This window comes from Ptychodera flava, unplaced genomic scaffold (assembly GCF_041260155.1).
Source record: "Ptychodera flava strain L36383 unplaced genomic scaffold, AS_Pfla_20210202 Scaffold_66__1_contigs__length_654902_pilon, whole genome shotgun sequence".
NCBI classification, from domain to species: Eukaryota; Metazoa; Hemichordata; class Enteropneusta; family Ptychoderidae; genus Ptychodera; species Ptychodera flava.
Genome location: NW_027248388.1, coordinates 311,303 through 325,208, shown reverse-complemented (window position 1 = coordinate 325,208; position 13,906 = coordinate 311,303). Strand labels below are relative to the sequence as shown.

Below are 13,906 nucleotides of genomic sequence, written 5' to 3'. Positions count from 1 at the left end.
GCTATATCGCCATGGATTCTGTAACCTTGCTGTGCTTCCAGTACAATTTTCGTGGTTGAAGATGAAGATGACTGGAGAGAGACCCTCGCCTCGTTCCACTGGTCACCATAAGTAGTCTTTCTGCTCCATATAACATCGCCAAGTGTGGTGTTTGACTTCAGGTAGACATTGAGTGACCCAATATGTGCCCCGTACATGTGATACCTAAGGAATGTATAAATACAACTTGAAAAGTTTTGTTTCTTCAGATATCTAAATCAGAATAGGTGAGTATTTGTCACTTTATGCTTGCATTGCACACACTGCTTTTTGAACAAAAAATATGGACATCAAAATTATGGTACATTCCTATTTTAATCTGATAAGTGAATCAAAGGGCGAGATTGGTCAAACCTCCACCATCAGCTATTGTTTCATAACCGTATCTTAAATATAATAAGTCAAAAAATGAAAGTTTAGCTTACCAGAAGGTCAAGCATTTCGATTGATTTGTTGCTAAGCTGATATCAGGGCTTACAATTCTTGCAGGGTCACCCTCCGTACGATCCTTATCATTGTCGATGTAAATATAATACCGCTGTTATCTGGGAAGCAAAATCGTCAAGTGGGTTTTCATAGTTGTACATATAACATAATACATCATCACAAAATTAGACAATTTGTACGAAATACTGAATCAATGATTACAGTTGCCTGGTGGCTGGTGTAGGTTGAATGCATACAAACAAAGGCAAATGACTAACATATTACTTTAAGGCATTTTGGGGTTCGGAACAGAAACCATATAACCACAACTTCAGGCAATGTGTTGCGTCACTAAAACGAGAGAATCTTAATTGCATTGCAATTGAGTCAACCAAATCTACATTTCTGGAAAGTGTACGACGAAGACAATTGTAGCTGTTTGGTTATTAGTTTCCATTTGTAGACATGAATCAAAGCCACTCACTTCCGTATGTGTGGTCAACTGATGGTCCAGTATGGGGATGGAATGTGCTGCCCTGTCTTAATTCCCAATCAAAGATGTCACTTTGATCATTGGTCCAGCCATACCAACTGTTTCCTTCAAAGTCACAGTATTGGGAAACTGGAAAAAAAAAAAAAAAAAAAAAAAAATATATATATATATATATATATATAATATATATATATATATATATATATATATATATATATATATATATATAAACAGATTACTTCAAGTACAAAGTAATGAAATCTATTACTAAGTTTCATGCATCTTGCAATCCTCAGATAGATAGATCTGAGGATTGCAAGATGCATGAAACTTAAGTAATAGATTTCATTACTTTGTACTTGAAGTAATCTGTTTATTTATAACGCTCTGCTTTTTGCACTGAGCACTGTAATTTCCCTCGAGGACATCTGTATACTTTGATTATATATATATATATATATATATATATATATATATATATATATATATATATATATATATATATATATATATATACGAAGTATGCGGTTCGACTTGTCCGATACAAAGTGCTCAATACAAAAGTAGAGCGAGATATATAAGGGATGCTGGAGAATTGATTTTACAATGTCATCTCTACAACGTTGTTTCTCACGAAACAACGTTGTAGAGATGACATTGTAAAATCAATTCTCCAGCATCCCTTATATATATATATATATATATATATATATATATATATATATATATATATATATATATATATATATATATATATATTATATATATATAGTTATATATATAGTTATATATATAGTTATATATATATATATATATAGTTATATATATAGTTATATAGTTATATATAATATTAGTTCTCATGTAGCGCACATATCCACAAGTAGTTTGCAATTAATATTACCCCTGGTCACTGGACCTAATTTGATACTACTCAACTCCCTGGGAAGCAAACAACAGCTCACATATACAGCCAATCAGCGCAAGAGAGCTTAACGCACACATTGCAACCTATGTCCTACCAGTTACCCATCACTCCTTTGTTTGGGGATTTCAATAAAGGTTAAAATGCCTTGCTAAAGGCCGCAACACCAATGCCATGCCGGCACATAAACTCACCATCCTGTGATCGTGCGTCAACTGCTCTAGCCACTGGCTAATGATGTCTCCCAAATATTTATATAGAACCATGATGGTATTTTCTCTTTCACTTTGATACTATCGCAGATAGCTCTAGAGATATCTTCAAAGTCATGGGGACGCCCTCTTGAGATGTGATAAATGTATATGAAACTGATGATGCAAAGATTATTTTTTGAAACTCAACGGAAGTTTCCTCAATAATCATCGTATCAGTCTTATGCTACATATCATTATCTGACAGATACTCTTCATTATCAAAAACCCATGCCACCCATATTGCTTCATCCTATTGATATTTCACGGTAAACGTCGAGATATGCACGATAAACGTCATCGGTTTTGGAGTTTTTCCGAACTACATTAGCAGTTTGTTGGTAAACAACGTAAGCTTACAAGATGGCTGCCATTCCCCGCCTGCGAAGTGATGTCGCCGACGTAAGGGCTTCGAGGAACACGGGTATTTCTCGTTGCCAAATACGGAAGTAACAGTCTTGAACTTATTTCCTATGGTTTTCCTGTTAAAATTCCCGTATTTTCTGGCCAAGCTCTAGCAATTATTCTGCCGTTCGTACGGCGCCGACGCTGTACACAGTCTACCCCCGAACAGGTAGTCAGCGTGTGGCGTGACAGCGATGTCGTGTTCGCCACGACTGTTGACATGACAACCTCAGGGTAAACAAACAGAATGGCTACCCTCTCCGCACGAGCTCCGCGCCCTACGACGACTGAGCGCGATAAGTATAAAACTGAGGACAGTTTTTCATCGGTTACAATTGTAATAGCATATTGCACCTTAAAAGGTCCCTTCTGTATGACGATTTTTTGCATTCCGGTGTCTTTCTTCTTTGGTTCATTGAAATATGGAGGACTTGCAGCGATGTCGCGCGTGATGTTTACTTCCTTATATACAAGAAGATTTAGACAAAACACTTACCACATCCTACTTCATCCTCGCCAGCGGTACAATCACTGCGGAAGTTACAAACCCTGTCATTAGATATACATCTACTATCAGCGTTGCAGTTGAATTCATTTGGACTGCATGATGGTTGGGGTGTTGGAGAGGGCGGAAATGGAGGTGATGTCGTCGGTGGTGCGGTTGATGGCATATCTGTGGAGATAAGTGATAACAACGAATATAAGGTTTCGTTGCCGATGACAAGTAACTTTTCCCGAAATCTTTGTAAAGACTTACGACAGTCAACCTCATCTAACTTATTGACACATTGGGTGTCAAAATAACATTGCTGATTGTCATCAATGCACTTTCCGTCTGTGTATTTGCAGGACCGAACAGATTGCCTCCGGTCGGTGCATGGGTTTGAGAAACAGAGGAAGATTAAAACGTTGAGATTCAAATCAGAGGTCACACGGTGACATATAAATGCCATGTAAGTCTCGAAAAGTAAACAATTGTAGGGAAGAACGCATACAAAAATGCCGATGGATTCAAGGTTGATTTTCAGGTGTAGTTTAGTATATCGCGCGTCCACACACGACTCAATATGAGTGGATTCGAGTCTTGGAGATGACTCTTTAACCCGGTTTGGTCTCGACTGGAACCCGGGTCAGATTGCACAAAAGAACAATACGACCACAGCCAGTTTGATATTAAACGTTAAATGGGATACTCTCACATCTATTTTATGTGATAGTCTTACGTCATCAATTCACTCGCCGACTAAGAAGCAGTATCGTATTTCGATGTTCGTGAATACAGATATCTTTTTTAAGTATGACCTGAACGTGTATTGAAATCTCTGCGTTGAGACTACAAGATAGGACTTACCAACGGTTGTTGGATACACTGTGGTAGTCTCTGGCACTCCTGAATGAACGAATGGCAAAATAATGCAATTACTATAACGGATAGCAGATTCTATCTATCCACTTGCCTGCCTGTCTGTCTGTCTGTCTGTCTTTCTAATCGTTCTGATTTTGCCTGCCTGTCCATATGTCTCTGTCAATTATTCTGTCTTTAGTTGTCTCTCCATGCCTCTGGCTCTGGTATTGTTGTCAATAATCTATCTTTCATGGTATTTCACAAGGTTGAGGTCATCTACTTTGAGCGGGACATTTTATTTCTTTCGATTTGAAGTAAATAGAATCCAGCCTACCTGTGCAGTATCCATCACTGATGATCACGTCATCTATGGCTATGTCACTGGATGGCCCGTTTCCTCTGATGGCAACGAATATCAGCTAATTGTAGAGAAATAACCATTATTTAATGCTATCAACTAACAGAAAATTAGTTTTGAGACGCACTTTCACCGCGGGAGGGCGCATTCTGCGCCAACGGCCAGACTGCGGGAGGCACGTAAACGCGCCAAGAACATATCAGCGCAACACACAGTTTCAATAAATAGGCGTATTCAGCGTATTCAATAGGCGTATTCAGAGCACGCAGCATATTCAGTTGTTTCTTTTGGAATCGCCGCCTTTATTTTGGCCAATTTCGAAATTCTTAATTATTTTTTTTGAAATGTGAATAATACGTCGAACGCTGGTTCGTTTAAAAATGTGAATACCCCTTGATTTGCTATTTGATTTCTTAATGTTGAAAATTAAAACACTTAAAGTCAATCAAGTTCATTCTACGACAGGGACAGACAATATTGAAGTTGTGTGAAAACACCCACAATCATTTACTTTATAGAAAAAAACCATAACCGACCAAGTGTAAAATTTACGCTTTTGCGCGTTTTCTAAACAACTATGAACAGCTATCCAGTTCCGAGATTCTCCCAACAGTGCAATGTCTCACCTGGTATTCCGTGGTTTGCGAGAACGAAACTGTGCCGAATTCCCACTCACTGCCCTGGTTCCCACTCAGGGTCCATATTGTGTCCGGGGTTGTAGGGTCCTTACCCGTGACAATATCTACTCTAAGGGTGCCGATTCCTCCTCCGTTCATGTTGTACCAGAACTCGAGGCATCCGTTTGTGGTGTTCGAAGGGAAAGTTTGACTGTACAGCTTCGCTGTAGCATTTGGATTGGCATTAGAGCCCTCTAAGTATAAATAAACGCCTGTGTCGAAAGCATAAAAACAGTAAGTTTTTAAAATCTTGCACAAATGTATCTTTATATATATATATATATATATATGTATGTATATGTATAGTCGTATTATTCAAGCAAAATGTTAAGGAACATTCAAAACGTGCACGGATAAAACAATCAAAACTTACTCAACTATTGCTAAGTATTATGCTTGCACTATCATATCGATTAAAATTCAGGAGTAGAGAATCTAAGTAAATATTTCCGCAGGTTGAAATTTTACCTTCATTTGAAAGAATAACTCTTTCCGCTAAAGACACATACGACAATTCTTTGTTATTACTTCATGTGTACATGTGATGCGTATTCAATTTTTAATAACAGTGCAATCGAATTTCAGATTTGCATAATTGGTGTCCAAAGAAATTCGGATAATTTAATTTTTACTTACGCTGCCACAGTGCCTTTCATAGCTAAACGTTTGCTCAAACTTTATGTAAAGAGACTTTAAATAATTTTCTTTCAAAGTCAAATATATAAACCTGGGGTCACCCTTCAAGAATTGGTACTAGACATAAAATTTCCTTAATCTATTGTTCAATTTTGAGACCTCTCTTGTTCATTATTTTATCAATGGTCTACCATTATCTGTCCATTGTTCAAGTTTACACATGTCTGCTGACGCGTACGATCGAACGCTTCTTGCATAATGTCAAAATATACGGAATTAAATGATGCAATGGACGTTAAAATTCGTCCAATTTCTAATTGAATAGCTCTAGTTCTATGCGTACTAATGTTTCTAAACCAAGTGTCATATGATAACAACTCCACATAAGTTGAGTCGTATCAGAAATGCCGATTCTCTATCTATATGAGTGAGATTGTGAAATATCTAGTTTACGACATAGTTCTGTATTAGGAGTGGTTATTGATGACACTTTCCTTCAAGCATTGATGTCGATCGAATCTATATAAGAAACTAAGTCAACTGATTGGTCTAATTCGCAGACTTTGTCCGTTTATCCCACTTGATAATCAACTTGTGTTGTATAATGGTTTAATCCAAAGTTCGATTGATTACTGTATCATTGTTTGGGGTAACACTACAGAATATAATTTGGATAAGGTTTTCATTTTGCAAAAGAGAGCAGTGCGTGTCTTGTTTAAATTACCCTATGATTATCCATCTGCTGACCTCTTTTCTACGTTTGATGTGATGTCAGTAAGGCAGCGTATTTTTTACTTCTTCAAGTTCGCCCTCGCAGTGAACAAATGTATATCAAATACTGCTCCACGTTATCTCTGTAATGTATTTATTCCTCAAAGTCACGTAAATTTGTATTCCGCACGGTCAGCTTCATAGTTAAATTTCTACGGTCCTCGTTTTTTAAATGCTGGCAAAAAACATTCCATTGTAGAGCGACAGAACCGTGGAATTGCCTACCAGTTGACGTAAAACTCGCATGTAACGAAATAAGTTTAGAAGTTTATTGAAATACTTTTATTATGACTCGCATTTCGTTGTAAAGTAATTGTATTGTTTTGGGTTTTTTTGTATCGTATCAACTTATGTTTGCTGTATTTATTGGCGTGAGCCCCGAACAATATTACTCATTAGAGTAAATCGGTCGCTCATAAAAAGTGTAAATAAAAGAATAAATAAATACATAAATAAATAAACAGGAATTCAAATGACCACCATCACTGTGTTAACTCAATAGTAAATTTTCATTTTTTTTATTCTCACAAAAATTACGAGCTTCGAAATGAGATCCCACAAGGGGTAAAAGAGCAAGGTATCGTACTTTGAGATTTGGACAGTTCGAAAGTCTGTCCCGAAAGCGCATTCTACTTGAAATTGTATAATCCTACCGTCATCATTTCCGATGGTGTGGTCACTTGTCGGTCCTGTGTCATCAGACGACGTTGGTCCACTAAGGAGCACCCAATCAAGATCGTCGCCGTTTACAATGTTACTCCAAGTACACTTGCCATGCTCAAAATCACAGTGACCTGAAACGAAGCAGAGGTCACACAACCTTGAATGACCATTTTCTTTGAACTTGTGTAGTAGATGAGAAGTAATAAACTAATATTCGTAAAAAAGTTACAGTTCCTGTTTAGTCTGTCCGACGATAAAGGCTGCACTCTTCCTTTCCACTGTATTTTGATTGCAGCGATGCTCCCGGGTGTTTATTCGACAACGCCACCAAAGAATACAATGGACTGAAATCGAAACGTAACTGGGGAAAATTTTGAAGATTGTTGGAAAAAATACCCATCACAACTCATTGTCGCTAGTTTTCTCAGTTAAGCGCTCCCAGCATGTTTGAATGATTGCCTGTCGCAACTTGAATTATACGTTTTAGTTCCATACTCCAAACATTTGCACGACTCAAACAAAAATGAATGTTTTTCTCGTCCTTAAAAACCAAAGGCTGAATTTATAATGAAATCCTTTTAAGAGCAATGCAAACATCCACAACCGGAAAAACAATGAGCACGAAAATGAATTTAACATTGACTCATTCGAATTATCATTGTGCGAGGACCTGCGTGAAGATTTAATGTTGTCTATTTCGGCATTGTTTTTGTCAGCCACAAACAAAACTTATGTCAGCGGGTCGTATAGCTGGCGTTCAGTACTACACACTGTTGCTAAGATTCACAATGCATTTGTTGTTTCATTAGCATATCTCTAACGGATGCCTAAAGTTATGTCTCTCCTTTTCTTTCTCAAGGTCAGCTAGAGGGTATTTTCTGTATCAAAAATACCACACACGGTCGACAGATCAAAAGTGCAAAATTGACAAAAAGAAAACTGTTCAAAGAGGAGACTTTGTTATCTTACTATTCTCCATAAATAACTTACTAGGGTTTGTACAGTTGACGTCCATCACTTGTATGTCGTCAATAACCACGTAGCCAGTCTCATTAGTACCACGGACAAACTCAAACACGACTTGGAAATTCGCCTGTTGCCTCAAAGAGGCTCTACCGATATTCCAACCGTCTCCAATTTGCAACTGTCGTTCCCAGATCGGCTGTCCCAAGCTATTATCGATTTTAATTCGGACACTGAGGACTCCGACGTCTAACCCTTGCCAGGCGTAGAAGAACTGCAAGCATTTCTTCGATTCGAGGTTTAGAGTGTCTGTGAGAAACCGAGCTGTTTGAGATCCGTTTGTTGATGTGCCTTCCGCCAATAGGTAGTGACCTGAAACACAGCAATTACAGTTGATAGGTCAATTTGCATATACACAATATAGATTGAAAGAAGTGTTTCAATATTTGCATCCCTCCATATTATACCCATATATGGTTAAAGAGGCGAGTCAGCATATTTCTAGAATGTCACTAGCACTACACAACTTTTACAGTGTACAAATATTTTACATAGACCTAGGTGAAAAAAATCAGATATACAGGTGATAGGATTTCTTTCATTAGGCGCCAATTGATGTATCGTCACATGCAGAAAAAAAAGAATGTCAGCATTCATATGTTTTCTTCAACATCCTTGCTTCATGAATTGATAACGTAAAGCGAAAAAAAAGGAATGGTCATTTTCTAAATGAAGTTAAATACAAACACACCAGGAATTGTCTTCCAATACAGCCCAATTTTGCACGATTGCTAACTCATTACACCAACTCACAAGAGTTGGGCTTTGGCCGAGCTGTCGTGACTGTGGCGTCTTGCTAAGTAACTGAGTGCAAGGCGTTTGTGAGTTCGAATCAAAAATTTACTGCATTGTATCGGATTAAATTATCATTTCATAAGAGTAAGGCAGCGTTGAGCTCTTAGACTGACGTTGGATTTGGGACGTTACAATTCCCAGTGTCAAGTTCAAAGCTTATCTGACGCAGACACCTCACCTGTTCCACTTTCATATGTATGATCAAAGAACGGCCCAGTGTCATCATCACCAGTGCTGATAGACCAATCAAAATCGTTGGTTTCGTCATTTTACCATTGCACATGGTTTCCACGCCGAAATCGCAACCAGTATAAGCTGAAATGTCGTCCAGAAAAAATGAATCATTTTGGCAAAAAATTTGAGGGGATGACGTGGGATGCGCCTCGAAAGTAAAAGACTAAAAAAAAATTGCGTAAACTTCCCTTAAAGAATCTTTCAACCGTTCTCTTTCAAAATCGAGAAGAGAAATCAAGGGCCACATTGGAAATTTTAGTACAGGAGAAACAAATATCCCAAGATTTACCGATATTTGAAATTCAAAATGGCCGCCATCTCTCGTTGACTCTATAGAGGAAAATTGAAATTTTCAATTTTCGTAAAAATAAGCCGGAGAAAGTTTTCTCCCTCCAACAGCTTGAAAATGAACCCCAGAAAAGTAAAACATCTGAAAAGAAGTGTAAACATTTGAGAGTCCGAATATGTGTCCCCGAGGTCTGGTCCATCTTAATTAGACTCTTATATTACAAGCATATGGTTTATATTTAGAATGATAATTACAAACGTTTATTCTATTTCTCGCTGAGGTTAGTAATCCTCAATGTATCTTTATGTGCATAGAGGAAACACTGGCCTACAGTATATTTGCAGTTTCGGCGCCACGAAACAACTACACCTGCGGAGAGAATCTGGATTGGGCAAACAGAGAGCTGCACCTATTAATTTTCGACAAATTTTATCTCAGAGAAGTCAGACAAATCTGCCACCATTTTGGCACACCCTTTCAGCTCCACACAGTCATACCCGTGCGAGAGATCGAAGAATAGTGAATTCCATGAGATAAAATGCATATTTTCTCACGCGTTCTTTTTTTAAAACAAAATCTTCCATCAGAGTATTATTTATATACCCGGATAAATTACAATCAGGCTGCTTGTTACTTCATTTCAATGAAATAACAATTGATCAGCCAATCAAAAAAAACCTTGTAGCAATGTTAAGATATACCTAGTGTGCAGTATCCATCGACAAGTGTTATATCATCCACAGCTATATCGCCATGGATTCTGTAACCTTGCTGTGCTCCAAGTACAATTTTCGATGTTGAAGATGAAGATGACTTGAGAGAGACCCTCGCTTCGTTCCACTGGTCACCATGCGTAGTCTTTCTGCTCCATATGATATCGCCAAGCGTGGAGTTTGACTTTAGGTAGACATTGAGTGACCCGATATGTGCCCCATACATGTGATACCTAAGGAATGTTTAAAAGATTCGCTTGAAATGTATTTGTTTCTTCAGCTATATAATTATAATTGGTAAGTATTTGTCACTTTATGCATGCATTGTACACACTGCGCATTTCTATTAACATTTGACTCAAATAAACATTCTAAAAATATGATATATTTGTTTTCCTTGAGAAATAGGATTTTTCAATCGATTGCTGTTCAGAAATCATTCATTTATATTTACACCATATCGCTTTCAGCAATGACATTTCAGACATTTCGGGAAAGTGATGGGTTGATCCATTAGCCAGTCACCGAGACCACAACTACAATAGTGAAGGTTGACGTGACACATCTCGCGGTCTCGCGGGATTTGTATAAGATTGAGTAAATATTCTTGGGGGCAGTAACAGGAATCATGATCGCAGTGTATATTATATATATATATATATATATATATATATATATATATATATATATATATATATATATATATATATTGTGTGTGTGTGTGTGTGGTTGTGTGTGTGTGTGTATGTATGTATGTATGTATGTATGTATGTATGTATGTATGTATGTATGTATGTATTATGTATGTATGTATTATGTATGTATGTATGTATGTATGTTATGTATGTATGTATGTTTGTAGAATGGTCTTGTGTGTACTTGATTCTGTTTGTGTGTTTAGTACGGCATTTACATGCATGTTTATTTGTCATATTATATTTTTGATAAATCACATAACAATTTTGAAATTTAAATCTCCATAGCAGCTGCAACCTTTGAAATATCTTTAAACGTTTCTTTCTTTGGCCAACTCCCAAAGTCTTGCCGAAATGCCTCAACACAGTATTGTACATGGGTGATATCAACTATTAAAAAACAATAATAATGTTGCACCCTGGGAATTGCGTCGTCAAACTTCTCAATCAAGAGGAAGAAGAACAAGAAGAGAAAAAAATATGGAAATTAAAAGTAATGGTACATCTTTCCTTTCTTCAAGACATTCCTACGTCAATCTGATCAGTGCGCCAAAGGACGAGACAGGTCGAACCTCCAAGATCATCTAGTGTTTCATAATCACATCTTAAATTTAATCAAACAGTAAAATGAAAGTTAAGTTTACCAGAAAGTCAAGCATTTCGACTGATTTGTTGCGAAGCTGACATCAGGGCTAATAATTCTTGCAGGGTCACCCTCCGTACGAGCCCCAACATTGTCGATGTAAATATAATATCCGGTGATATCTGGGAAGCAAAATTGTCACGTTGGTTTACGTTGTTATATTTCTAACATAATACGTGATCGCAAAGTGAGACAATGTGTAAGAAATACTGAAAAAAATTACAGTTGTTGGGTGACTGGTTCACTTTCAATGCATACAAACAAAAGGTCAATGACAATATGACTATACGTAATTTTTTTTTTTTGGGGGGGGGTGAACAAACAACATAAAATACAACTTTAGGCAATGTGTTGTATCACTAAAACGAGAGAATCTTAATTATTGCATTGAGTCAACCAAATCTACATTTCTGGAAAGTGTGCGACGAAAACAACTGTAGCTGTATGGTCATTAGTTTTTATCTGTAGCCATGAAATAAAGTCACTCACTTCCATATGTGTGGTCAACTGATGGTCCAGTATGGGGATGGGCTGTGCTGCCCTGTCTTAATTCCCAATCAAAGATGTCACTTTGATCATTGGTCCAGCTACACCAACTGTTTCCTTCAAAGTCACAGTCTTGAGAACCTGAAAACATATATTTTTTTCTTAAGCTCAATCGTTCTCTAATCTGAACTTGTCAAGGAATTCTCATGAATTATTATGTACTACTACTACTATTACTACTACTACTACTACTATGCACACATTTCAACCACTGTCCTACCAGGTACCCATCACTCCTGGGTAGGGAGAAACAATAAGGAATAAAGTGCATTGCTTAAGCACACAACAACATTGCCATGCTCAGTCGGGGCTCGAACTCGCCATCCTGCGATCGTGCGTCCACTGCTCTAGCCACTAGCCCATGATATCAACTTTGATATTATCACCAAAATTTTCAAAAAGTGTCTAAATAGTTCATCATGACAGATAGCTAGAGAGCTCTTAAGATATTTTCCAAGTCATGAGGACGCCCTTTTTAGATGTGATTAATGTATATGCAACTGATGATACAAAGGACAAATTTTACACAATATTGTCCGACATTGATAAGTGTCTGGTGACACAGACTGTGTTCTGTCTCTCATGCCAGCTGACGATACGATTATGACATTCACTTTTCTAAAATATGTGTGTCTTCGGGGTGCGCTTCCTTAAATATAGTATACATATATTTAATTAAATCTTTACAGTATGTCCGCTTAAAACTGCCAATTGTTGCACTCTTTGAGGTAAACTTATGCTATTTACTAGCATCTCAAATTTCGAAACATTTTAATGATATTGTCCGGTACAGCTCTAGAACAACACTTACCGACCAAGCCGCAACACAAAAGCAGAAAGACGCTTATTTTTTCCGTCATCGTCAACCAGCTTCCCAGGACTGACGGCGGAAAAGGATAGTTACAATTTCTTCAGAGATAAAAACCAATATTGGCCGCTATGTCTAACGACCAATCTGAAAGTCAGAGGCAGAAAGCGACGCGTGCTAATGGCGATACGATCACTTCGTTCTGTGGTTTGAAACTGGTAGGCGTAGCACTCGACTTTTACCCTTGCACAAGGTGTCTCCGCTTGGGTGGGGGCGACGACATGACGCGCAAGTATAGACTCGTCAGCGATATGGATAGTTGTAACCGCTACAGATGTCAAGACTGTCATTTTGGAATTCAGAAGGGTCATGGGGGGTATGTTTGCCAAGGCTCACACTCGTTCCTACGTCTATAAGCCCCTTAGCGTAACAAATATTTCCAACTCAATTAAATATTACCTCGAACAAATTACGATTAACTCTTACTTTACACAACATTATTTCAAATGTGCGAGTATCTTCTGTGCTTCAAGGAGCGTTATTATTTTAATCCCTCTTTTAATGGATTGGTGCTTTCGTAAAGTTTAATGGTTAGAGTAGCTCTGACGTATTGTGATATCGCAGAACGATTTTATAGAGTTTCAGTAACGAGAATGGTCTCCCCTTGTTTATTTTCCCGACCTTACAAATAAGCGTTCATCCTCATTTAGTGAATGTATCGTGTTAACATCTTCATAATGTAGTCATTAGCAATGGCTACAGATTGCTTCATCCTGTTTGACAGACTGAGTTTACTTTGATGAGAGCGACTTTCCTTTCCTTTGATTTGCTTTTGCTAATTACAGATGCATACCAAAGTCATGACAGTATGTAGATTTGGAAACCATTAAGTTGTACACTTTCCAGAGAGAGATATTCCGTCTTTTCTCTCCTTCCTCGACTAGACACTGAGATGTAGACCCTGTGACTTGGCCGTATTGACTTGAGTGAGAAGCCAAGTCTGTATAATAATTAATTACATGGTGGACCACGTCTTTGTAGATAGCCGACCATTCTAGATATCGTAACCCAGTATCTGATAATGGTCTACCACTCGCCTAAGTGTGTGTGTGTGTGTGTGGGGGGGGGGGGGGTTATTACCAAATTTTATACGAGCAGCCGGATATTAACGACA

General features: G+C 37.7%; 1 protein-coding gene across 1 annotated transcript; it reads right to left on the bottom strand.

The window, feature by feature from the left end:
- Window positions 1-935: 935 nt before the first annotated feature.
- On the bottom strand, window positions 936-13,015 carry LOC139128722 (MAM and LDL-receptor class A domain-containing protein 1-like). The gene is made up of 10 exons (XM_070694451.1): window positions 12,975-13,015; window positions 12,087-12,160; window positions 11,868-12,005; window positions 7,977-8,321; window positions 6,977-7,117; window positions 4,866-5,128; window positions 4,216-4,300; window positions 3,888-3,926; window positions 3,033-3,209; window positions 936-1,087 (listed from the first exon to the last, which is right to left on the bottom strand). The coding sequence occupies exons 1-10, from the start codon at window positions 13,013-13,015 to the stop codon at window positions 936-938; spliced, it is 1,455 nt and encodes a 484-aa protein (XP_070550552.1).
- Between the last annotated feature and the right edge of the window lie 891 nt (window positions 13,016-13,906).